This window comes from Podarcis liolepis (genome assembly GCF_965112155.1).
Source record: "Podarcis liolepis genome assembly, chromosome: 2".
NCBI classification, from domain to species: domain Eukaryota; kingdom Metazoa; phylum Chordata; class Lepidosauria; order Squamata; family Lacertidae; genus Podarcis; species Podarcis liolepis.
Genome location: NC_139555.1, coordinates 37,053,848 through 37,081,372, shown reverse-complemented (window position 1 = coordinate 37,081,372; position 27,525 = coordinate 37,053,848). Strand labels below are relative to the sequence as shown.

Genomic DNA, 27,525 nt, shown 5'->3' with positions numbered 1-27,525 from the left:
CATCTTAACTTAGGAGAGCTACATGTGTAGCGTTGCAGTCGGGCAAATTAATGGCAGCTTCTTCTCAACCTTTGGGCTAAATTGCATGTAGTATATGACAAAATCCCCAGCCGTCTCCTTCCCTCCACCTTTACTTGCATTAATTTTCAACATATCTGTAGTTTTATTTCACTACATGAACTGTCATTCCACAGCGCATCATCGCTTTCTGCTGTAACACAACAAATGACATTTATTTGCTTCCCACCTTGGAAGCACTTGAGTGGCTGGGTGGATGCTATTAATTTACGCACCACCTTCAAGTTGCAGCCCTATGCACATCAGTCACAAGTACAGTCCACTGAAATCAATGGTACAAAGTTCCCAGTAAATGAATCTAGGACTGGAGTGATCATGTGCAATGTTTCTCTCAAAACAGCTCTGTAAGAGAGATCATGAATATTCCCATTTTGTGAAAGCCCAGCTGAGAGGGACTGACCTGGCTAAGCTTATGAGTTTATGCCTCAGGAGGAGTTTGAGCCATGGTCTCCTAGGAACAAATCTGACAATATTGCCCCCAGACTACAGTGTCTGTCATAAAAACCACGAGAGCATAAAAACCTACAGAAACTCAGCAGGGTGGCTGTCCTACAAAGATATGAAGGCAAAGGCATAAAGCAGAACATGGGAGCAAGAGAGGCTATGTAACGACCGAGTGACAAGAACTTGAAGTGTGGCTTGTTTTCCAATCACAAGCCTCGCAGCAATATAAAATAAATATCAACACTCTTTTGGGTGGTGTTTGAGTTTTCTTTTATTAATTACAACCCTTGAAAAGTTGGAAATTAAAATCATACCTACTCAGGCACAGACTGACCCACTGGGTGACATGTATTTCTTTCCACAATGCAGCGGTGCTTCAGACAATGGTGAGCTCAGTTTAAACAAAGTCTGCACAAAAGCACATGCATGCAAATGGTCAATGCACACATTTGAAGCAAAACAAAACCCACTGTTTTGTGGGGAGGCAACACACACACACTGGATGTTCAATAGGCACCAAAAATGTCATTTCTTTCCCATCTTCAAGCATACCGTGTCTGTTCAGTCACTCAAAACACAAAGAGATCAATGCAAAAGGGAAAGATAAGTAGGTGTCCCAGGAATTAAATGTTTCCTAGAGGAGTCCTCAAATTCTTGCCTTCTAAGTTCATGCTATGGACCTTGTCAACATCAGCCATGTTGCCTCAAAAACTGGTCTGTTCGGCCATTCATCCTTCACTCCTGGGGCATCCACTTCCATGACTTAAGGGACATATCTTCCAATTTATACAATAACAGCTTGGATCTGCAGAACAGGCCAGAATTAGAGACATTACACTGTGCACAGCATCACAGGCTTCCCAATTCTTGGGTTGCAACTCAAAATCAAATGCACAAAATGGGCACAAACACTGGTGACTTTGGGGCACTAAAGCTGAAATTACTATGTCACAACGACAAGCCATCAAGGTTCACAAACAGCTCCTGAGCCCCAAAATGACAGAGTGCCACAGTGCTGTTGTGGCAGGTGCAACCTGATCTCTAAACACAGGTCACCAAAGTTCTCAAAAACCCATGCAGCTATCATTCTCACATAGTTCAACAGACAGTACAACTATTGGCTTTGTTCATGGGGGGCCGCAGTGGGGGCTCCTTAGGGAAGGTCTCACGTCTCCTGCGGAGGGCAGGGCTCAGCCGGCTGGGCAGGTTGGCTTGGTGAAGCAGCTCCCGGAAGACCTCCACCACGTTCTCATTCTCCTTAGCAGATGCCTCCAGGAAACGGCTGTTCCAGTCAAGCTCCACCAAGGAGAGGGCGTCCTCGGGCAATACCTGTCTAAGCCCACCGGCTTCTGCCTTATTGCCCACCACTACGATGGGAGGGAACTTGTCCTCTTTCAGCTCTAGGATCTCCTCGTGCAAAGTCTTCACACACTCAAAGGACTCTGCATCATCCACAGCATAGATCAAAGCGAAGGCATCACTGTTCTGAATGGAGAGTTTGCGCATCGCTGGGAAGGAGTAGCTACCACTGGTGTCCAGAATCTCAACCTTGATGGTGGCTCCACTCACCTCAAACTCCTTGGTGTGCATCTCCTCTACTGTTCGCCGATGCTTTGGCTCAAAAGTGTCCTGCAAGAAGCGCCGGATCAGGGCCGTCTTGCCGACCCCAGCTGCACCCAGAAACACTAAGCGCACTTGGCTCTTCTCCTTCACTGCCAAAGACATGGTGTTGTGCCTGTCTGTGTGGATGTGTTGGCTTGGGCGGAGGGGGAGACAAGTTGCTTTTAAGTCCTCAATGTGTGATGAAGCAATGTGTGCCTGGTCTTTATGTGACCCGGCTTCAGAGAGCAGCGTCTCCTTCCCCAGTAGCTCTGCAAGTTCGCCTCCACACTCTTTGCTCATCAACTTCTCCCGGCTGAATTGCTGCTGTGTGCACAGCTCATCTTTCCATTTATTTACACTCCCTCCTGCCACACTGCACACACACACAGTCTCGACTGTCTCCTCCAATCTCTGCTGTGGGGAATATGTGTGGAGGGAGGAGTGCAGGAAATGAAGGATGCTCTGGGCCAATCAGCTGAGCGCTGTCCTTGAAATCCATCCCCAGCACCTGGAGAGAGAGAGAAACTGCACTAGCAAACATCGAACACAGCTCACTCTGCGGCTGGTTACAAGAGAGAGCTTGGCTGCCTCTCAGCTGCTTTGCATAATGCAAAGTATAACCACCTGCCCTTCTTGAAGACTGGCTCACATTAGAAGGCAAAAGCGTCTTGCTCTCTGTAACTCCCAGAAGGTCCCGGGCTCTTTTTACTTCCCTCCATTGGCAGATTGTACTGTAGGGCAGGGAGGGAGAGTTTAAATTAACAAACAAAATGTATTGGTTTTTCAAAGCAAGCCACCAGAGTTATTTGGGCCCCCAAGACTTACAATGAGATAGGAAGAACTAAGGTAAGAATCAAATCTGCAGAGAGGGGGTGTTGATAAAGGTAAACTTTCATTTCGAAGTACAGACTTTTAAGTTTTTTAAAAACCAAACCAAATCCTGTCTAGTATTTGTAACAAATTCATAGCTCGAATGTTAGAGCAGGCTCTGTTTTTGTATGCAAGGTGTGCTTAATTTGTCGACAATTAAGCAACAATTAAGCTAGTCATCTGTCCTATCATCCTAAATTATGGTGAGCAACCTGACTGCCCCCTCCCAGCCTTCCCACATCTGACCCCATGGAATTCCTTCATGTTCCTCATTAATTTAGCATCACACACATCTCAAAACAGCACCACTACAGGCTAACAACAGTGAAGGGCTCTGGTTTTCCGGGAGTAGACAGGCCCTGACCCAAACAAATTTCCTGGAGTCAGTAAATGCACCACGAATAACCAAAAGCATCCTTCATTTTCATTGACTGTCCTTCCTGGAGGGACTCTAGGAAGCTGAATAAGGGATCCAAAGGCAGCCACCGTTAAACCAGTAAATTTCCACTTCAGCTTTTAACAACACAGGAAGCTGCCTTGCACCAAGTCAAAAATTTGGTCCATCTAGTTTAGTTTGGCCTGGCAGTGGCTCTCCAGGGTTTTAATGTGCTGCCAGGCAGTTGTTTATTGTGAGAGCGGTGCTGCTCATGTACACAATCCACATGATGTGATCAGCATCAAAATGTCAGCTCCTATTCCACCACCCCCCAAATTTATTTCAGATTTACCCTTTCTGTATAAAACCCATTTTTTAAAAAAAAAAAAAAAAGCTGCTGCCAACAATTTATTAGTGATGTCCAAATACCCAATTTGTAGTATTAATCTCTTATGTGGAACTGGAAGCATGCTCAGACAGGGGTCTTTCCAGTCCTATCATTATCATTAGTCCTCATTACTGGAAGTGATAACCATTTCAAACAAAGCATGAAAAGGTACTGTCAGAATTATAATTCACACAGTCACTGTGCAAAAAATGTCCACAGGCTAAGCCTACAGAAACCAACCCAGGAAGTTATCAAATCGTCTTGGTGAGAGAGCTGCCTAGATCTCACATTGTGTTTATGCTGCTTCTAACATTCCTGCTTCTTTGGGAAATAACATAAGATGCCCCTCTTAGACCTGTGGCTGTGTACATACAAGCAAGAAATTCCACAGCTGGAGGCAGTGCTGCCAAATCCCACTTGTTCTGAAGATCTGTTCCACATTCCACAACAATCAACTCTCTTAAAAACAGATGGGCAACCACATCATCACACATACACATTGGTCTTCTCCACCTGCTGTCTATTACATTACTCTTTAAAAATTATATCAACTATCTTCAACATGTGGATGGACCTGATTGCATTTTATTTTTTTAAAATAGAACAGCTGCAATGCAAAAGCGCAGGTGCTCTTAAGAAGCAACAGAGAGCTGGGCCTGAAACTTCAACACGGGTGCCTACAATAACAACATTTAGAAAATGGTATCTGAAGAAGTGTGCATGCACACGAAAGCTCATACCAAGAACTAACTTAGTTGGTCTTTAAGGTGCTACTGGAAGGAATTTTTTTATTTTAACATTTAGAAAACATATTCCCGACATCTCCCTCCCGAAAGCAAAAACGGGGAGCACCGTTTTACCAGGGCAAGTAACTGAAATGTTGGGATTCTTCCATAATAAACAGGGGGAACAAAAAACACCCATATAAGGCTGAAATCCAGCAACTCTACTGTATAGTTTATGCTGTGTATTTTTAGAGGTTGTGTTTGCTTCTCTCACCTTCTCTGGTAGCTGTTTGTACAACTCGGGTTTTGCTCAGTAATAAAGCAAACGGCGTCCGCAGCTCCTGAAACGCTCTTTCTCATGAGGAGAACCAGCAGGTAGCCCAGACTCGGCAAGCAGGCAGGGCAAGGCGGGGAGGACGGAGCAGTTTCAAAAGGACACCGGGCAGACAGGAAGCGGCCATGTTTGCTGTGGGCCAGAAGGGAACTCACTTCCTGCCTCTTGCTTGGAGGCCTCTTGGAGAAGGCTGCTTCCTTTCCCGCTGCTTCTGCTTGGTTTGGCGAAGTCCCTTAGTGGAGGGAGCTCCCTTCCTCCCTGGAGGAGCTCGTTGCACCTCGACAGACGAAGAGTGGTAAGAGAAGAGGGGAAGAAGAAGGGGGCCATTTTGTTTTCAGTTGGATTTGTGTCGCTTGGCTGTTCCCTTTGAAGTTGCGCGTGGAGTGCCTATGAAATTGTGTACACGGTAGTGGTTGAGGTAGAAGCACAGCAGCTCACAGATCATGCTGATGCCTGGAGAACCCTAATAGTAGAAACACTCCCCTGAGTTAAAAACAGGTGGGGAGAGATTGAATACAACACACACACACACACACTGCACTTTTCTCCCACTCCTGGTCATTTCAAAATGGTGCAGGACTCAGAAGCAGGACCCCTAAATGGTTGTCACGTCGTGATACCAGTCATTCAGCTGCCAGTGGTTTCTATGCAATCCCCAAACGAACAAAGAGTCATTCAAACTTCTTTGAGAATCACAAGTTTAAGGAAATTTAGAGATGGAGGCAGCGTAAGAGGGACAGAGAAGCAGCAAACAACAGATTCTGAAAAACGGGGAGCAGGTGAGCGAGGTTTGGTTAAGGTGGGCTTGTTTTCCTTTGGGATCCTTTGCATATGTAATGTTGTGTTCTCAGTTTCTGCATCCCCCTTCCCGTTTGTACGGCTGTAGTTTTGTTTATTGTTGTTGTTTTTTTGGATCAGGTTGTATCTGGCCTAGATTAGTTGAGCAATACACATTTAAGGGAGTATTTGGTATAATCTTTGTACAGATAGAAGGATAGTTGAAACTTCAGGAAAAGCGGATTCATAGCCCATGATGTTACGATAAAAGGCTATACATGTCATGTGGTTAAGAGATAAAGGAAAAGGTTTCAGCATATTACAGGAACTGGTGACAGCCAATGAACATCAACTTATTCAGCCATCTCTAATATCTGAGCATCAATTCCTAGTGGATTAGCCATCATACTTGTTTTTCCTTTTCTCCTAATGTTGCTAAAATTCTTCAGACCAAACAGCTGGCTCACATTTATGACTGGGTGGGTGTGCATTTGCACTTAATTTTAGTCTGTTTCTTTTCTGTTTATCAAAACCCCAAACACTTGCATAGGACATTTCTTGACTACCTCCACCCCAAGTGGTTTTGGCAAAATAGGAGCTGTATTATATACCGAATATAGCCTTAGAGTGCCAGTAATGGAACAGTTGGGTTTCCTTCTTATTTATTTATTTAAGACATTTATATACACATAAGCATTAGCATTTCTAGGTACGGTTGATGAAAATCAACCAGAATGCTGAATTAACTAACTAATACTGCACTGTTTTGGTTCAGTCCCACTGAATGTGGCTCTTGGTTCCATCTTTGTATGTGCACACATGCTGAAGTAAATGGAAGGCTGCATGAGGTGCTTTGCTTTGTTTCAAGAAAATTATGTGCTGTTCCCAATACAGAGAAAGCTGCATATATAATTTGCATGTGTGGTTTGGAAATTACTCTGTTATTCGGGCTAAGGAAGTAATTCAGTCAATGTAATCCTGATGACTCAAGCGAGAACACCAGCCTAGCATGGCACCATGGAAACATGAGGCAGCAAAAAAACAGTTGGTGGGTGGGTTGCATTGCAGGGATTTGGACCCTTGTGGTCCCTCCCAACTCTACAGTTCTATGATTCTATGGTTGGAGGTGGTTTATTTTGCTTTATTGCTGTCTGGTGTGTGTGTGTGTTTCCAGGATGAAGGCTCAATAAACAGATTTGTTTGCAATGAGAATGGACAACATCAGCTATTTATCGAGCATTCATTCCAAGCTGTTTGGAGGGATGTTAGATGACATTGTATCAAAACAAGTGTTATCCCACACTTCCCAGTGCATTTTTTCTTGTTACTTTTGGGGAAGCAGATTTGTAGCACAGCACCTCCCAATCAGCTATCATTGTGCAACATGAGTTTTCTGTTTGTGACTGAATCCCACCCCAAAATGGTGCCAGACTACAGGTGTTGTAGCTTTTGTATGTGGTTTGATGCCCCCTGCCCATTTTTTCCTGACCAGGGGAAAAAAATTATGAGTAGCAGCTATGCAAACATGTTGGAAAATCCTCTACCCACCTAATTTTTAGAAACATTTTCCAGACGATCAGTATTTGGACTGGCTTTTAATAGTTTGAGCTATACAGCTATTGGATAATTCATACAAGTTGTTTAAGCATCTTAATGGTGTTTATTTGTGTGTTACAGTATATTGATTGTTTTAGTATTGTTGTGCTAAACAGGGAGGCTAAAAATAAAAATCTGTTGTTTTAAAATGAAGAAATAGTTCAGCTACTAAGACTGAGAATATGCAAGGATAATTTGTCAATAAACAATAAAAGAGAATGACTTCATAATCATCTTCAGAATTGGAATTCACTCCATGGTTGAAGCCAGAATTAGTTTTGTCCACTAAAAGTGAGAACTGAACAAATTTATAGTTCTATTTCAAATATTAAGTTGCTTGTGAGGCCTATGGTTCCCCCTTGGTTTTCTTTAGAGGGAATAGTTCGTCTTAGCTGCCCTGCTGTTTTAGTTCAAGCAGAAACTCCTTAAGCAGCAACATATGGCTCCACATTAGAGTTGATCAACCTTTAGAGTGCATAAAGGCTGGGACACTGTTATCTGGTGCGGTCTCTTAAGGTACATTAAATAATTTCACCCTGCCACTGACCTGTAGGTAGTGTTAGCAAAATTCAAGCTTGCTGTGGAGGAATAAAAGTGATAGTAGCAGTCTGATCTAGAAACAATTTGACATTATCACAGTTTGTTGCATTTTGGTGAGATAAATTCAGCCTAAGTTGACCTACCCACATGATGAAGCAAGCTTGTGACTTTTCTGTAAGCCTTAAGGTATCAGCCCCATTGTGTCTTCATAAAGCAACGACATTGTGATTTGTTCTCTGAACAGAAATAATGAAAACGTTTGCATGACCACTTCCCTTTCCAACAAAATGGTGGACAATGCCAGCAATTTCCATTTCACAATGGTAGCCCTGAGGCTCCACTATTTATCAAGCAGCCGCACTCATCAGCATCTACCATTCTGAGTTGGAGTAAGTCCCTTTTCTGTTTGCTGTGCACTTAAAACACTACTCTACAGACCTGCCTGTAAGCAGCACTTCCTATACTTAGACAGTACACTGGTAACAGACTATGAACCTGCCTGGCTGTAAATTAGGGACTCCCAAAGTAAACAAGCAGATAGCTTTGGCTGAAGATACCTCATTCTAGGAGTGAAAAAAAGTCAACGAAACAAAGATAACAACATATAATGTAATATTGATCAATAAAATATGCTTAGCCAGCCTCCAAGCGGCACTTCCCATCACCAGGCAGCGGTTTGCAGCGAGACTGATAACAGAGCATATGCCTGCCTGTTCACAAATTAGGGATTCTCCAGACCTACAGAGGTATATGTTGGTGGTAGTACAGTACTCTAAAGGGTCATCCTTCATCCCTTGGGGCTGTGTTGTTCATTCAAATAAGAGAGATCTGGCCTCCTTTATCAGCCCATCTTCCAGAGACATATGGCCAGTCTCTCCTCGTAGTCCTACTTCCCCATAGTTCTCGTACTCCTACTGTAACTGTACCATTTGTCCTAGAGAGCAAGCGGAGAGGGCAGCAGCTGCAGAAACTTCCCCTCTTCATCCTTGGTTTTCATTGCCTATTAATGCAGCCAAATTGAGGGCTAATTCTCAAAGTTAAAAGCAGCCTTGCCCAGCTGCGCCATAACACTAAGCGCCATTGACAGCCCCCTGTCGTAGCTGCCATGTCAGCTTTGTAGACTCGGCCACTGGGTGCTGAGCAACTGGAGGGGGCTAGCAGGCCTGTCAGGACGCCTCCTTTCTAGGACACAGTAATGCCTTGGTAATCGGCAGCATACTCCTATCAGCCCACAGGGCTATTGTCATCCTTATGACAGGGCAGCTATATTAGAATGTAGGCTTCCAGTTCTGTATTTATTGTTTTCTTGCTGACTTTCAGAGGCAATAATGTTTCTGAATGCCAGTTGCTGGAAACTACAGGGTGGGGAGAGTGCTCTTGTGCTGGGTCCTGCTGGCGAGTTTCTCACAGGCTTCTGGTTGGCCGCTGTGAGAACAGGATGCTGGAGCAGATGTGTCATTGACCCGATCCATCAGGGCTCTGCTTATCTTCCGCCCGACTCTTGATTGTCTTGGTTCTTTAGGTCTCAATCCATAAACCATAAGCCTCCTGTTTACCTCCAGGTTTTTATTCTCAGAGAGTTATGCAGAATGCCGTGCTTTGGTGAAGGAGCTGCACATTCCCAAGTCTGGTTCCCCAGCACATTGGTTTGCCATTTGTTCACAACAGCACACCAGCCAATGGAACTGGCTAACCACTCATTTCATAACAGATAGCCTGTAATACTGTAATTTATAGCCTCAGTTTCTCACCTGAGAAACATGTGTATATCATAGCTACAGACCTACTTTTCTAATGTGTTCTAGTTAGTGCTCCCCCCCCAAAAAAAATAGGTGCCGGTACTTGCCATGAGGTTGTTACAGTAAGTACCACACTTTTTAACAACAAAAAGAGGTGCTGGTACCTGAGTACCCCCTGGAAAAACCAACAACCACTGGTTCTAATGATGGTTTTGCATCACGTATATAAACGAGAGAACGTGATGCATGTTAAAAGTGGAACAAAGTCCTGGGAGAAGAGGCGACACTAGGTGATCTCTCCTATTCTATAGCTTGGATTCAAAGGGCTAACAAGGAGGAGCCTGTCCACAGTATGGCAAGATCTGAGGTCCCTGTTTTTCTGAGCACAGCCTTTTGTGCTTTGCAATTTCAACCCTTTTGGGTGTTTGAGGTGTGCTTTCAGTACAGCAAACCTTAGAATACGTGCAGGCTCACTTGCACACCTAGGAGGCACTTTGGATCCTGGCCTGTGGTTCTAGTTTGTAAAGCACCATCAACAGTGGGTAATCCTTTGAAAAGGGGGATAAAGAACAGCCTTTGTGAAGAGGGATAAAGTTCTCTGGAAAAGCATCTATATGCCACTGCAAAGCGCCAGACGAAGGGCAATGGCAGTTGCTGTCCGGTTGATTTGGCTGTTTCCTTATGAGAGAAGAGAAGAACTGCAAAGAGCAGCTGTGAGCCTTGTTGTCTGTCACCACTGATTTTGCTTACATGTCTGTATGCATCCTCCTTCAGTTGCAGCCACTGCTGGATGATACGCCTTTCATTGCCTTACACTTTCCTGAATATCTTCTTGAAACAGACTGGACTTGTCATTTGTAGGATCCTGCACAGGCCACACAACTGTATCTGAGTTAAGAAAGGCACTGTGAACTAATGATGCTCAGTGCAATATTACAAATGTCTGCTGTCATTTTGAGTGCCTGGTGAGGCAGAATTTGGCCACTGGTAGGTTCTCATCGCACGACCCTGGTCCTTGCTCTGAAATTAATTGAGCCTTTTTGAAAGCTCTGCCCAGGAATTCTACACAGTAAGCCTTCTCTCTTCCACCCATGGCTGGCGACGTTTTTATCCCAACCTTCTGCCAAATTGAAGTTCAGCATATATCTGAATGCCAGGTGCTGGGAGGGGGAGGAATAATAAGAGCTGGGGGCTGCCACCATTATCTGTGTGTGGTTTTCCCAAAAGCATCTGGCTAGCCATTGTGGGAAATGGACTCACTGTGCTAATGGACTTTAGTCTGATCCAGTTAGGCAAGTCTTAGATTTTTATGGGACACAGTCCTCCCAGCCAGTGTCAGCCAAATACATTTTGCTGCCTGAGGAAAAGAACAAGGTAGCACTCCTGCCCATTCCACATACAGAAGCTAACTGGAATGGCCCTTGCAACTTGACTTCAACACTGGTTTCACTGCACAGCAGAGTAGCTTAGAGGATGCAGGGTAGATTACATGGTGCACACAGCTCTATCCATTCTACACCCTCAGCAACTGCAGCCTGAGTTGCCCCTCTCATTCTGCCTAATGATAGGGCCAGCTCTGCTGCAAGCATTAAGTCCGTTTGGATATCCACTGGATCACACTGGTGCTTTACTAACTAACTGATCCCAATCCACTGAGTGCATTTGCTTCTTGGCAAGTATGCTCAAGACTTCAACCTACAAAGGGAAAGTGTCAGGACTGTATGATGCATAAAGCCCACAGTAGCCTTTGCACAGCTGACTAATTTTACCCATTTAATTTGTCCTGTGAATTTACATCTCATGCTGCCCTCAAGCACAAGTGGTGGTTCTAATTTCTGATTAAAGAAAGTTACATATTTAGATGCCTGAATTGTAGTAACTCTCTTCCTTCTTTCATGACTGGAAGCCAGCAAGGGAGACGGGATGCAACCTGAGGCTGTCAAAGAGAAAACACACACTGGCAATGCAAACCTCTAGGCAAGGTTGGATAACTATTAATATATTTTAGAACTTCAAAGAAGCACTTTGTAAGTCTCTGTAAACTGTGAGGGTAGGCAGCATGTTGAAACATGGACCAATTTGTCCTCAACTTCCCTGGCCTAGAAGCGTGTTAGATAAAACAAGTAAGAGAATGAGTGTCAGGAAAAATTATAATAAAGATGGAGTCCCTCTGCTGGGGATAAGCAGACTGATTGTGACATGAAGCTGCTTCGAGGGTGTGTTGATGAGAAATATCTTGTGAAACCTGAAGGAAGTTTTGATGTGCTTAAGATTTAGGGTTTCTTTCCATCCTTTATTGGAGAAAATCAAAGAAGATTAGAGCCATTAAATACTGTGTTGTATCAGATGATTAGCAGGTATAATTTCATGCTCACTGGTTTATTGTTTATTTTTTATTTGTATGGTTATTTTTAAGGTGTATAGGAAACTGTCTTACACTGAGTCATTGGTCCATCTACAGAGTTTCAGACGGGGAACACTCACAACCCTATCTGGAAATGCTGGAGATTGAACCATGGACATTCCTGGAGGGCCTGGAGGCAGTTGGAGGATGGATGGCGGCTAACAGATTGAGGTTGAATCCTGACAAGACAGAAGTACTGTTTTGGGGGGACAGGGGGCAGGTGGGTGTGGGGGACTCCCTGCTCCTGAATGGGGTAACTGTGCCCCTGAACTGCGCAGCCTGGGAGTCATTTTGGACTCACAGCTGTCCATGGAGGCACAGGTCAATTCTGTGTCCAGGGCAGCTGTTTATCAGCTCCATCTGGTACACAGGCTGAGACCCTACCTGCCCGCGGACTGTCTTGCCAGAGTGGTGCATGCTCTAGTTATCTCCCGCTTGGACTACTGAAATGCGCTCTACGTGGGGCTACCTTTGAAGGTGACCCGGAAACTACAACTAATCCAGAATGCATCAGCTAGACTGGTGACTGGGAGTGGCCGCTGAGACCACATAACACCAGTCTTGAAAGACCTACATTGGCTCCCAGTATGTTTCTGAGCACAATTCAAAGTGTTGGTGCTGACTTTAAACCTCTAAACGGCCTCGGCCCAGTATACCTGTAAGAGTGTCTCCACCCCCATCGTTCTGCCTGGACACTGAAGTCCAGCTCCGAGGGCCTTCTGGCGGTTCCCTCACTGTGAGATGTGATGTTACAGGGAACCAGTCAAGAAGGCCTTCTCAGTGGTGGCGCCCATCCTGTGGAACCCCCTCCTATCAGATGTCAGGGAAATAAACAACTATCTGGCTTTTAGAAGACATCTGAAGGCAACCCTGTTTAGGGAAGTTTTTAATGTTTGATGTTTTATTTTGTTTTAAATCTGCTGGGAGCTGCCCAGAGTGGCTGGGGAAACCCAGCCGGATGGGCAGGGTATAAATAATACTATTATTATTATTATTATTATTATTCCACATGCAACATAGATGCTCTTCCAGTGACAATTACTACAGCTAGTCATGACAATTAAGTGCCCCAGAATACCTTTCCCATCAGCCCCTCTGCTTTGGTAACATACTGCCTTATGTAGAAGGAGTTCTGGATAGCGTGAAAACTTAACATGAACTTTTAAGAATGTTGGTAACATCTTGAGTGCCCTCCTATTATTTGGTTGGCTAAGAAATGTTTGCATTGTTGTCACTAAGCCTACTGTGGAGGTATCATGCATGTAGAAGAATACAGTTCAAACACCAGAACTGGCATTATGCTATATGCCCGGTCAAGTGGATTCCCTAGTAGGCTTTATTTTTCCTTGGTCTGTATGGATGAAAAATAGTTTTGTATTCAGTTTGGCATCCTTGGATGGAGAAGGGAGGAACCCAGGATGGAGAAGGGAGGAACTCCTGCCATTCAGCCGGAAATATGTTCAGTTGAAGGTTTTGCAACCTTTGAGCCAGGGTTTTGTGTGTGAGGGGGTTGTGCAAGGAGTTGGCTTGAACAGAAGTCATGTGAGACAAAGAGATGACAGATCATTTGTGGACCTGGGGACTTTAAAGGGTTGGTTGTGGTATGGGAAGAACCTTAACAACTATTATCAACCCATTTTCGTCCTACACTCAAGTTGTGTTCCTGATGTTTCCATGATTCTGAAGTCCTGCTGTGTGTGTTTTGTGTCACATCCGCATCCTAAGCAAGAGCTCGGTTGCATTACCGGTAGGCAAAAATTTCCATTATTTCTCCCAACCAGGCAGCCTTCTGTGAAATCTCAGCATGGTTGACCTATCATTTTGCTAGCAACTGTTTTCATTTTTGTTAAGGAAGTGGCATCATGTCATGCTACGCACTCTCTCTTTTTTTGCAGAAACTTGTTCCTGGCTGTATAAGCCAGCCAGCTCCGTGAAGCAGAAATGACACATTGTGGCAGCTGACATCTCTAAGGAGAATTTAGCATGAAAACACAGCAAGCCTGCAGCTGGCTAGCATGCCACTAACAGGCCGCTCTGCCAATCGAAGGCAACCGAGGGATGGCCGGCTGGGGACAGGAGTGCCAAAGAGTTTGCTATGGATCTGCATGGCAGACAGCAGGGCTTGGGGGCCTCAAATGGCCAGATGTGCTTCGAATTCTCTGGCCCACTTCTCGCGAGGCAACTTTGTGACGCAGAAGGAAGTGCTCCTTTTCCCCAGGGGGCTAGGTGTTAGGTGTGCTTCTGTTCCCAACAGGAGACTGGGGCAGGTGGGTGTTGTTCAGAATCACCATGAGGCAAATAGTGAATACACTTGAGAGCACCGAGCCTGTAAGCAAAGGAGTCCATTGTAATCAATGGGTGTCAAGCTTCAGGGAAGTGGATTGGCAGGTGTTTGGTACCGCTTCAGCCTGCAGCAAAGAGAATGTGTAATAAATACAGCTGAAACCCATAAGGCTCTGTCATGTGTTTTCTGCATGGAAAACATAGGTAGTGAGTATAATAAACATTTTTCACATAGAAGTACCACATTTGGAGACCAGTGTGGCCAGGATTGACATTTTACCGGCTATATTTGTTGCATAGGCTCTGTTGCTTCTTGCATCCATACCTTTGTAAGATTGAGTACTGTAATGCTCTGCATGGGGCTGCCCTTGGAAGTCACTCGGAAGCTTCAGGGGATGCAAACTGTCTGCTTGCATCCTAATGATGCTTTTAGGTCCAATTCTAGGCATTTTGTGCATGCCTTGACATCCTTCATGTCCTTCAGGAGCTGCCTCTCCCTAGTTCAGCCCTGTGAATTCAGCCTTTGTGTGGCTGCGCTTCGTGAAGGTTGGCTGCCAGGGGCAGAGCCTTAGCTGCAGCAGCCCCGAGGTTATAAAACAGCCTGAGGGCTGCCTTGCCTTCTAGGCAACATCTCCACATGCCAGTGGTGGGTGGTGGCAGAAGCAAAAGTGAGTAGAGCACTTTCACTCACACTGTCCTTCACCCAGACAGGCAGAAACCATTATCAGCGTTCAGAGACACGATCTAGCCAGGCAAAACCCCTGAAGGAGAGGAAAATACAGGGTGTGCCTGGTGAGAGGGTAGCCAGACTCTTACCAAACTGCATCCTCTCACCAGGCACACCCTGCATTTCCCCCTCTTTCAGGGGCAGAATTTGGCACCCAAGCCTGTGGTTCCCCATCCCCATTACAGAACAACTTATCTGTTGAGGTCAGAGGGTGTTTCTCTCTTCTCTGCCTTAGGCTGTGAAACGGTTCTGTTCTCTGACTACCCTTTGGGGAGCCTGGTTGATGGTCTGTTTGGTGGGGCCTGATCGTTTTAGCTGGAGGCTGTTGTAGCTGAAATGGCTGATGGATTGTATTTTAAATTGGTTGGAATTGCATTTTAAAATGTGTGTTATTCTGCGCAGAAGAGGCATAACACTTTTTCGGATAACTAGGCCTGCTAAGAGCTGGCTCCTGACAGCGTAGAGTCAAGAAGAGGCAGCATGAGGGTAAAGTGAGCAGGGCAGTCCAGTCATGCGCTCCTGCACATCTTCAGGGCCCCTCTCTGCCCCTTCAGACATTTCACTGCAGTATTACTAAGGACCCTCATGCAAACTTGTTAGGAAGGTGCAGCTTTTAGATTCTGGGCTTTGTGTTCTTTCGGTGAGTGGGGGACTCTTTAGATAGTAAATCAGAACCTCATAAGTCAATCTTGTTGCATTTGGGACTTTCTGCAAATTCTGCTGAGTGGGCCCTGGACCTCTTCACCAACCCCTGCCCTGATGGCACACCTGAGCAGCCCATCCCAAGGATGACCCTATTCCACTCTCAAAATGCACACAACCTCCCCACAAGTGTGCTCAGTCATGAAAAATATTGCAATTTTTTAGGGGGTACAACTGGAGTAAAGCTTTTATTCCCTTCTTTCTGAAAAGAGCTGTCTTCTGTAGCAATTTCGGGAAGACGGGGCAGTGTGAAGAGGTGATCAACGCATGGTGCTGCGTAGCCTGTGGTTTTGAAGATGGACAAGCTTCTGGAAGGCTTCTGTCTTCTTCACGCAGACTCTGACTGGATCATGTCTTCTGGGTCCCCGGACCACCTGGCTCCCAGGCGCTCCAGGGCTAACTTGCCCTTATTATGCATCCAAACCGCTAGCGTTTCTCTCAGTCGCAAACACAAACACAGAGATGGATCTCTGTTTGTTTTTTAGCCTACCAGCAAAGTGCTGGTTATGCTTTAGCAGGCCCACACATTATTTATTGTCTAGGAAAATTGCAAAATGAAACAATAAACCTTGACAACAGCTCATTATTTTCTAGCTTATTTACAGTCATACATAGAACCCCCTATAAAATTTTAGAGAGGCAGTAGACTTTTGAACAAGAGGAGCTGCATTTCTAGCTAGATTTGTAGCTGTTTTATAAAATCCCATCGCTAACTTGAAAGTCTGGGGTGTTTTGATATAGTTTCTGGCTTCAATCTCCCCCCCCCCCCATGATATATCAGCCAATTAATAGATCAGTCTATCACCAAAGATGCTCAGAAACAGAAATCAAATGAAGGGAAACTTAACATTTTGTAAACAAAAGAAGAAGCATTATGGTATTGCAGAGTATTATAAAATGTTGTGATAGATATTTAAAAGAATAATTTATACCTTTTTAAAAAATGAAAGAATCCTAATACATCAGACCACACCCAGCATCCAGTTTTCCATAGAGATCAACCACATGATTAGCTTGATTATACGTGTGTGTGTGTTTTCTTCCAAAGTATTTCAGTACTTTGGGCTATGCCCATGAAACATGTAAAACTGAAGCAGAGCTTTTATTGGACTCCCCTTCTTCAACATATTTCTCCTAGCTATTTGGGTTTTTTATTGCATGGTATCCTTATAATCAAAAAAGAAAGCATTTGGCATCATTCTACTGTGTTTCAGTTTGGTTACAAACCACTAAGTGATTTCAGACATCCCAAACTCAGTGCAAGATATTAGAGACTTCCCTGAGCAAGATCTTGGTTTTATTGCATGCACAGATAGATAGATATAACATTTTTGTTGTTTTGGCATGAACCATTAGAGGCTTCCTTTTGAAGGCCATAATATGGCATATAAATTATTTTAGAAAAGTGAGGAGCAAAAGACAATTGGGTCAAGGCCAAGAGACTTGACTGCATACATACCACACATTTAAAGCATCCCGGTCCCAGGCTAGGGGAAGTGGGCACTGTGCCCTTCCTTCCAGGTGTCCTGGGACAGAAGGGCACCTGGGTCAGTACTGTGCAGGTGTGTAGCTTCTGACTGGCCACATGCACTCAGTGAAGCCGACTGTGTCAGTGGGCTGCTGCACCCGTGCTGAGCATGCTTTTGCCAGTCAGAAACTGTACAGTGTTGACCGAGATGCTTCCACTATGGCCACAAGCTATATGCAGATGAGAAGAAGGGGAAATTTTCATTCAGATATGCTGCTCAGGTGTCTTGTGAAGCCCCAGCACAGTGGGAGAAGTTGGCAAAATCACTCTGGTGTAGAGACAATGTGCAGCCCCCGCCCTGCTCCAAACCAAAATCCCGACTTAGCTGTAGGTAAGATCCCAAAGCGCCAACTACTTGATCCCATTTCTCAGTGGCATTTGTTTGCTTTGACTAGCTGTTTATGTTGGACTGGGAGAGAGGAAGAAGCTGCTGAATTGGGCAGTCCATCAGAGTCTCCAATCTAATCCGTTTAAGGAGCTGGCTATATATTCCTATCCCATTTGGAAAATGAAAAAGGACACACTGACACGACCTTGTGGTCGCCTGAAGCACGCTGCAGGCAGAAATGGAATTGTGCATCTCTTTGCCCTTCAAAGTTAGAGGGGGAGCGGGGAGATTTGCCACAGACTGTCTCTGTAGAGCTATGAGGAGAGACAGCCGGAGAGGAAAAATGCTGAGATGGGGTAGGATAAGGCCATCAAGAAGCCACTGTAACCTAGTCAACAGCACTGGCCCTTGGGGAGGCGTCTTGGGAAAGGGAGAGAAATGCCACCCAATTTCTTGGATTTTAAGCCTGTGGTTTTTAATTCTTAGTGAGACCAAGGACACCAGCATTTATAGAATCACAGAATTGGATTTTTCTACTGCTGCATCTTCCATGGCAGTCGGGGCCCTTTACAGGCAAGGCCAGATCAAGTCTATGACAATCTGCTGTAGAACAGAACAGAATCAGAAAGTTACTCCTGCCTCACTTCCCCAACACAATAGGAGGCTGAAAAGAATATCTAGAGATCTCACTCCATCTGATTTATTGAAGCCCTTTCCTATTTCAAAGAAGAGTTTGCCGAAGATGCATAGGCACTGTGTCTTTGGTCGTCCCCCGTCCCCCGCCACCCCAGTAATAAACCAAGTAAAGAAATAAGTAAAATATTTGCAGATATTTTTAAATTCCCATCATCTGCAACCGAGGAAGCTATTTCACTTTGTCTTACGATAGGGGAGGCGCTTCTGTTCCTCAGACAGTCAACATGTAGACAAGAACTGTATCAGTGAAAGGAATCTAATGGGTTATAATCTGACCAGCTGCCAGACGCAGGCCTTTCCTATACCTTCAGCATCACTGCAACATTTATGGGCATTCTTGGCACTCAGTGGTGCATTCCCACCCCCATATAAGTACACAGTTGATGTTTATTCTCATGTGTGGATATCAGTTAAATGCTGCACTTGCCTCCCACCACCAGTGGCAAACAATGAGTGACCAGCTCTCACTGGCACAGACGTGCAGGGGGTTGCATACACACATTTGCTCCCCTAATACCCCATTCAACGTGTTCATGGGCAGGGTTCCCACCCACAGCCAGAACTCAGTTCTGGCACCTCTCCAGTGGGTGCCATTGCCATTATAAAAGAACAAGGGAGGCATTCATGGTGAGTTCCGGCACCTCTTTTCCAAGAAAAATTGCACTGTTGGTAGGCATTTTGCTAGGCAAAACCACCCCCGTGGGTCCCATCCCTTAGTCCTACTCACAACATGTCCAAGAACCAGAAATCAACTAGGCTTTTCACCTTTGCGTTGCCTAGGATGGTTGCTTCCCTGCCCCCCCAGACATGCATGTTACATTGTCTGAGAGGTGAGGCTGGCAATATATTTTTAAAATCTGAAAAAGAAGGGGAGGGGTAAAGGAACTGCTGTGAAAAGGGATGACTGAAGCGGCTGGTTTCATGGAAGGCTAAGGAAGAGAAGTGAATTTCCCTTTCCCAAATGTACTCCCCCTCCCCAATCCAAAATATTAAACGGATGGTTCATTAGCTAGAATTCTAATTGTGCTGATTGGGAGAAAATGGCAGATCTAATCCCCCTCCCATAAAGAAGGTAACTAGTCCTTCAAGTTTAGCTCCATAAGAAAGGAAGAAAGAGCAGGGAAACCAATATGAAGTAATATGAATTGTGTATTTTGGGCACTCTCCCATCCTTCCCTGCTTAGGGGGAAGGCTAGCAGCTTCATTAGTATTTCAGTTTCCCTGGCAACAAGGGTACCAAGTCTCTCTTCTCCCCCCCCCCAATTTTGCTGTGAGTCTGACCTCCTTTGCCAACGAAGGAACAAATCCTTCAAAGTGAAATGTCAGTCATTTCTCCCAGCTGTGACTCATTTAGCAATGTTGTGGGAGGAAAGAATTGGGCAGAGCTGCCAGGAGTTTGTGGCCTCATATTGATGTGGGCATATTTGCGAAGATGCGCAGGGCAGAGGTGGGTGGGGGGAGATCGGGAAAGCTGCTTCATTCTTTTGACATGCACAGAGAAATAATATTTCGGGAATTATAATAGTTTGCCTATGGCAGCCTATGGGATATATCCCGCCCCCTTCAAAAACAAGGGTTTTTTTGGTGTGTGTTTTTGCCGTGTTGTGATTCTTTTGTCATTTCTAGCAAAACCAATAGAGAAGTGGGTACATTTTGATACTAGCATCCCAGTTGACAGGCATTAGAAGAGAGAAAATCTGCATGGCCATAGACTTGTTCAGTTTTGTATACCTCTGTAAAATCCTTCATCTCTCCCACTGCTTGAATAATCAACTTTCTCTTAAAGTCCTCGCCATTATCTCACATCACACCAGCTTCAGGGTTCTGTTTCTCCAGTTTCAAATTTCTGACTACCCTTGACCACAAGTGCTCCTTCCTTTTCTCTCCCTACCTCATGGCAGATTGTCTGCCCCTTTCTCCTGCTTCCATCTAGGTGACTTTTTGCTCTCTTGCTTCCTAAGCCTACGCCAATTTCCTTCATTGTGTTGAAAAGGCTGCCTCTTTCAAGACCTCCCTGAAGTCCTATTTCTTTCAGGAACCACCCTGATGTCACTGTCACCACATTACCTGACCTGTGCCTGATCTCACTCCCATCCCTGTCTACTCTTTTTGCAAATGGTAAAGCCCCAGGACAAGGAGCTTATGTGGAGAAGCATTCAGACATGTCGTCTTCCCCGACCTGCAGCCAGAATACACAGTTTCTCCTGATCATGCAGTGTGGCTCTTGCTCTGTGAATCAGCAGCCCTCGTTTGTAATCTTAATTGCAATAAGTGTTAAAACAAAAAAAGGCAGCAGGCTTGCAAGTAGACATAATTTAGAACTAATTTGTGTCTGCTAACAACCATGCCATAAAGTACCTCCACATTTTTATAGGGCCTAAGGTGATGTTTGTCTTAATTGCCGCACACAGAAGGAATTTTTAAACAATTGTTTGACTTAACTGGAAGAAAAAGACGAGAAAGCTGTGTGGGGTTCCGAACAAAGAATTTTAACTTGTTTATTTGACTTAATAAGGTCACTGACGTTGGGAGAAGGCACTGGCCAGGAGAGACTGTCATAGAGGATGCTTTGGTTATGGCCACTCGCTGGAGAAGGCCTCTTCAGTTCTGAGCAATATTTCAGCCTGGCTGCTGAGTGCAAAAAGACCAGCAGCTTCCTTTTTTTGCTCTACATTTATGTATTCAAGTCCAGACTCTTTTTTCCCTTTTGTGATAGTGAATTTATTTTTGTTTGCTAAATCGTTGGTTTTTATCCTGTGTGAATTTACTGATGCATTCCGTAAATTGGTTTTTCTCCTACCACCTCCAACCTAGCGTTCTGTATTTTGATCATAAGTGGAGATTTGTTGTATGCCAATTTTGCCGCAGCTCACTGTGTAAAGGCAGTGACATATAAATAAACTCAACCCATCAGTCCTGGGAGGATGTGCCTCTCAAAGGCGATGATTGGTCACGATAGCTAGATTTTATTTATTTTATTTTTATGGTGCATGTACGGTTTAATTGTCGAAATCTCCATGCAGTTTGCATTGGGCATAAATGAGATCTCCCTGACCAAAGGTAGTAGAACTTTGAAGTCCAGATATTGGGGATGAATAAGAAAGGTCGGCCACCATCGCTTTTGTTGCACTGCTTGTGAGCTTCTCAGAACCACCCATCTGGTTGCTGTTGGAAACAGAATGCTAGCTACCGCAGGTGGACCTTGACCTGTTCTAGGAATAATAATAATTTTATTTTTTATACCCCACCCATCTGGCTGGGTTTCCCCAGCCACTCACAGCAGTCAAGTTCTTATCAGATCAATATACTGATGGGGACATTGGTAATAAAGATCAGTGAAAGAACAACTGATTTGCATGCGAAAGGTCCCAATTCTCAGCATCACCAGATAGGCATAGGAAAGACGCTTGCTTGATAACACCAAGGACCAGTCAGTAAAGACCATGCTGAGCTAGACCGACCAACGTTCTGACTTACTATGTTCTGACATAGTAAAGCAGGGTACTGCATTCCTGTGCCACACATATCATACCCAAATCCTCTTCCAACATGTCAATTCTGTTTCAGCAACCTGTGAATAATAGGAGTGAGGGTTTTCCCACTGTGAAGGCAGAGAATGTCTACAGCTCTACACAGAACGAAATGGACATGTGTAGTGTCCATGGACTATGTAGCTGAGCCAAACTTTCTTAGAGGGCATTTTTCTGAGAGAATTTGATTCTTTTCCTTTTTCTCAACACCCCTCCCCCAAGCCAAAGGTGCTGTAACAGCTAAATTTCTTTGCCACTTATTTCCATGTTGTTGCATTTTAGGATGAATGTTGTTACTACTATAACTGTAAAACCAATTTTAAAAATAGGTTATAAAAAAAATGAAGAGGCTGACCACCCCCCCCCCGAAAACTTTCCATCAGTTTTTGGGGTGGGTGAATGGGCACAATTTCTCCTTCAGTGCTCCATCGCAGTGAATGCAAATGGCGCTCAGGCTGCCAGTCCAGTTGCTGTTGCTGCCTCTGCCTCTGCCACTATTCAAAATGCCAGTAATAGCAACAAAAAGAAAAGCCCTTTTGGTAAAAGGAAAATAGAAGTTGCGCTGCTACTGATAGTGAGGGAAGCGGGCGGAGAATTTCTCTTCTGCCTGTAAAGATTTGGTGAAATGGTTCCTCCTTACTACCCGATTTCAGAAACGGAAGAGGCCATTAATGTACTGTTCACTGCCGCCAGGGATAAGACTGGGATTATTATATAAGTGCTCAGGACAGGAGCAGCAAGTAAGTAGCAGCAGCAGCGGCTAAGTGTTGATTGACAAGATGCCTGTCAGTGGCTGCCTTTGACTACTATGTGATCTCAAGAGCTTTCGCAAGTCCCTTTGTCTAACCTGCACCTTTCTTGCCCCTTCTGCTCGCTGCCTCACATGAAATGAATGACCTTATTAGTCTGCCGCTTTCTTTGGCAGGGACTTTACTTCATTTGCCTGAATCTCTAAACTCTTTCCCACGTCCCCCTTAATCTTCCAGAACTTAGAAAACAATGGGCTGTTTTCAAACTATCCTGTTAGCTTACCTGGCATCTTAATTAGACTCAGATACATGTTTCACAAGCCAGTTTGCAGCCTGTGACACCCTGTGCTGCTAAAAGGAGACACCAGCTAAGTGTTTTTGATAAAACCAAAACTCTCTCTTCCCTGACCCTTGCCTCCCCCACCTCCACCCCATCTCTTTCTCGCACCACCTCATCAGAAGCCAACCAGGGTCAGTTTAATAGGCTCTGGGGTGAAACAGCAAAGGAAGGAGAGATCATGTGAGAGCAAGTGGCGGTGATAGGGTCATTGCTATGCACTTGCCAAGGGGCCCTGAGCGCGCTCTCTTTTCCTGGGCCTTGGAACTGATCCATATAGTGATTCATTGAACTTGGGAGCTCTCCACGGAAACAAGAGGCAAAATAATAATAATAAATCCACCATGTATTGTGTTTACCCTCGCATTAAATGAAAAGATTTAAAAGACTCTCTAAAGATGCACGGCTTCATGTGCTGAGCAGCTGCCTCGCTAATTTTTATCTATTGGCAAGCACATAAAAGCTTTTGTGTGTGAAGAGATGCAGCAAAAATGTTTTCGTGGAAGTGAGGAGCTGGGGCAGTATTGAACCATCCCATTGTGAAATTTCTCTTGCTCCATTATGACTGAATTCAGAGGACTTTCCCATATGGATGAATCATGATGCCCCCAGATCTCTGCACCAAGTGGGTTCTCTGTATCTTTCGTACACTTACCGCTTGGGTCTGCTTAGCACCTCACTTGATCACTTTATTAGAAAACTATTCCCAAAAATTGTGTTTAGCATTTAACTATTATATTGGCCACTTGACTATCATCATATGAAGACTGAGGTATAAATTCCCTAAATTAATAAACAATTGTTGTTGTTACTGCTGTTCTTACTTAAAACACCAACAAGCCCTGTTTGCACAATATTTGTGTTTCCTGCCTGCAATACCCCACCATATTCAATTTGGGTATGTTTATTTTCCATGTGCAATGTGCAAACATGGTTGATTGCATGTTTTCACCAATACAATGCTGTGTTCAATCCACCACAACACCCCTCTCCGCCTCCTGGCTGTCTCTCACATTCTTGAGAGCTGAGAACAGACAAACAGTTAAATAATCCAGCTTCATAAGAGTTTTATGGCTGGTAAATGTGTATCATACAGTGTACAAATTGTACTCTCTGCCTGTAGGCCTGCAATTAGGAGTGTACACTGTACGATATTAATTACCGTGCCATGCTCTTATCCAAGCAGGCTCGGCTTAGCTGCTGGATGGGCACGAGCTATTAATTACAGCATGAATTAAGATTTTCAGTGCTAACCCAAAATGTGTGCATGCAGGGCCTGGTTAATTATTGCGGTTATTATTTATTATTATTGATTGTTGTTCTGGCTGACACCAGCACTATCTCGGTTTCTCAAATGTGCTACCAGGGACGTGTGACATGCCCAGTGAGGCATAGAAGTAGATTGTGGGGACAGATGAGAAAGGGAAAAAATGGATGGGGTGGTGGTAAGACTAGTAACTCCTTGTGCACTGGAGACCTGAGGACACAGAGAAGCTCAGAAGAGGAGTCTGGGCTGTGAGATGGGTACAGAATTTGATTAAAAATGATCAGCTGCAGTTACTCAACCTGCTTAGATAAGTGATCCAAGTGAACCTCCCAGCACCCCAGGCATGCTAGGGATCTCTCTGAGCAGCCTTCATCACCCTGTGCTGGCTGGGGCAGATGGGAGGTTGTAGTCCCAAACACCTGGAAAGTGCCAGGTCTAGCCAAGGACCACATTGAGCTGATGTGGATCCTCTGCCTTTTACTGCCACAATGGTTGATTTCCATCAGGGTAAGCCAATGCTTAATTCAGGGAGGCAGAAAGGTCAGGAGGAGGTCTTAGTGAAACCCAAAATGACTACACCTCCTTCCATTTTGGTCAAATCATGATATCCTCCTTGGCCATCTGAAACCAGTAGCTAAGACGGAGCAGGCCTCTTCAGCCCCTCTATAATTCAAGTGCTGCCATAGACAGCCTTGATGGAGCAGAGTGTGAAGGGAACCTGAGCTTACAGGGTTAAACAGCTCAGAGTGTACGCCCTGCCTACTGTTGGGAGGGGGGAGACTCCACGTCAGTTCCGAGTCTCTCAAGTCTTTGTTCTGACTCTCTACTTTCGCTTTTGAGGAGAGTGGACGTGTTTTCACGATGCTGTTCGACAATGGATAGTTTGCTGTAAATAAAACTGCTTTTAGCTGCTAAGATCCTGAGTGGACTTTATTTGAGCACACTGAAGCAAGCACTGGAGTTTTTGAAGCTTTCTCTTGCCGCTGCTGATCTCTGCGTTTTTGCTCAGAACCTCGGAATGTGGCCTTTGAAGTCTGGGGCCTGGCCACGAGAGCAGCCGAAGCGGGCTGGACGCCAAGAATTTATCTGATTTATCTGAGCAATAAATCAATCACATGTTATCAGGTTATGGACGTCAGTTACTGCAATTAGAGAAAGCTTTGAAGTGCTGTGTGCTGAGAAGCTGCTGTTTTTGCTGCCGGAGGCAAAAGTCCTGCTTTGAGGCTCTGCCTGGGAGAAAGCAGGGAGGCTGGCTGCAATGCTGTGTGCTGCAAAGGGACGCCGGGAGCCTCTCCGTTGAAGCTGGCTGGTACGCGTGAGTACTTCAAAGCCCCAATGGGAGCACTGGGGGAGGAGATGGCTGAGCTCCAGGACTTTTATGATGTCCCATTTGAAAAGCTCACAGCCCAGTCCTGGGATATCTGGTCAAGAAGAGTAAGGGGGTGGTTTTTGGCCACAGGGCTCTGGAGTATAGCCCAGAAGGAGCCGGCCCCACCCATGCCTGTTGCTGCTGAAGATGGCGCAGCAGATCTGGAGGCTGCTTTGCTGGAAGATAGAGAGCAGAGAATGCAAAGAGAGCTCTGCATGTTGAGAGCAAGTGTGGACGCTATGCTGTTGCCCCACCTGGAGGGCGTTGAGTCGGCTCAGGCCGCCTGGCAGGTGCTGAGGAGTCTGTGTGATAGCTCAGCAGGAGCCCAGGGCCGGGAGGAAGCCGAGAGCAGGGAGGAAGCTGAGAGCCCAGAGGGGGCTGCTGGCCATGTTCCTGAAGTTACAGCTGGGAGTAGCTGCTTTGTCTCCGAGGGGCCGCGTGATGTTGAGGCCCGCAACCAGAGTGCTGGGGAGCGTGCAGGCCCAGGCTGTGCACCCAAAGGTGGGGGTGCTGGGAACAAAGGAATGGCTGAAGAGGGAGCTGTGAGAGCTGTTGCTACGCGTCGCCGCTGTTATCGCTGTGGCTCCCCCTCCCATCTGGTGAGAGAATGTCCAGTGGAGGCACAGGAACAGCCGAAGGCCGTCTCCCGTAGCAACCAGATAAAGGGCTCTTCTTCAAAGCGTGGGAAAGGCAAGCCGAAGGCAGCTGGCAGAGACACTGAACATAAACATTTGGCAGCGTCTATGGCTACAGTCAAGAGTTGTCAACAGGATGCTGTGCTGACTTTTGTCATAGACAGTGGAGCTTCCCATCATCTAGTGCCATCTGCAGGAGTCCTAGAGAACTGCACCTCTGTAACTTCTGGGAAGACTGTCTGTTTAGCAGATGGGACTAGACACCCGCTCACACAGACTGGCTCACTGTTTTGTTCTTTCTTACAGGATTCAATCCAGGCTTATGTTGTTCCAGGACTGTCTTGCGCGTTGCTGTCTGTCAGCGCACTTCTTGCTGAGAACTACAGAGTGTGTTTTGAAGACAATAAGTGCTCTATTTCTAAGAATGGACAGCACCTAGTCAGTGTTGAATGTAAAGACAGGTTGTTTGTATTGAATGCTTCTTTTGCAGGTCCAGGTGACACGGAGGAGGCGCAAGCACAGTGTGCCAACGTTCCAGTTCATGATGCGTGTGCTCACCTCTGGCACAGACGCATGGCACACGTGTCCTGGGGGTCAGTGAAAAAGATCCCAGAGTATACGCAAGGGTGCAAAATGAAATCATGTGCTAAGTTTCTAGATTGCAGAGCTTGCAAGTCCGCAAAGGTGAAAACGTGCACATACCCTAGGTCTGAGAGGGTGACCACTAGGGCTTTTCAGTTAATTCATGCAGATTTGTCTGGGCCGATGGCTGTGACCAGTATGGGAGGAGCCAAATATGCGCTGGTTCTGATTGATGACCATACGCGCAACTCCTGGACCTTCACGATCGGACACAAAAGTGAAGCTGCACCGCTAATCAAAGACTGGATTGCGGCTGTGGAACTGCAGTTTTCCACACGGGTGCAAAACTTTCAGAGCGATCGGGGTGGGGAGTTCACCGGGTCTGCACTGCAAAGTTTCTTCCGCAAAAAGGGGATTCAACACAGGTTGACTTCTCCGCACAGTCCCCAACAGAATGGGATTGCGGAAAGACGGAACAGGACTCTAGGGGAGATGTCCGCAGCTCTTTTGTTTGATGCCGGGCTCCCACAGCGTTTTTGGGGAGAGGCTTGGCGAACGGCCAACTTTATTCTGAACAGGTCGTTCAATTCAGTGGTAGGAGACACCCCGTACTTTTTGCTGCATGGAAAGAAACCGAAAATACACTATTTTCGTGTGTTCGGTTGCGAAGCGTGGGTTTTGATACCAAAAGCCAAACGCAAGAAAGGTGAACCCAAGTCCCAAAAGATGATTTTTTGTGGGTATGAGCCAGGGACCAAGGGTTGGAGGTTTGCGTATCCGTCAGGGAATCAGTCCAGGATTCTGCTCAGCAACAGTGCTGAATTCTGTGAGCAGAATGGCTGGGCAAGGATACATGGGAACCCTGACATCCTGTCAGAGAGTCTGCTTGACTCTGCTGATGAAGAAGAGGAAGAGGTTG

The 27,525-nt window shown here is 45.5% G+C and overlaps 1 protein-coding gene and 1 long non-coding RNA gene across 2 annotated transcripts in view; one reads left to right on the top strand and one right to left on the bottom strand.

Annotated features, from left to right (window-relative positions):
- Nucleotides 1–777: 777 nt before the first annotated feature.
- LOC310699576 (ras-related protein Rap-1b-like) lies at nt 778–4,894 on the bottom strand. The gene is made up of 2 exons (XM_083487702.1): nt 4,758–4,894; nt 778–2,632 (listed from the first exon to the last, which is right to left on the bottom strand). The coding sequence occupies exon 2, from the start codon at nt 2,422–2,424 to the stop codon at nt 1,621–1,623; it is 804 nt and encodes a 267-aa protein (XP_083343828.1). The 5' UTR covers nt 2,425–2,632; nt 4,758–4,894; the 3' UTR covers nt 778–1,620.
- A 90-nt stretch (nt 4,895–4,984) lies between these two features.
- The window catches only part of LOC310699599, a 46,902-nt gene continuing 24,361 nt past the window's right edge, over nt 4,985–27,525 (top strand). Inside the window, exon 1 of the long non-coding RNA XR_014522140.1 lies at nt 4,985–5,112. This is a non-coding gene — a long non-coding RNA (uncharacterized lncRNA). The remainder of the gene's footprint in view (nt 5,113–27,525) is intronic.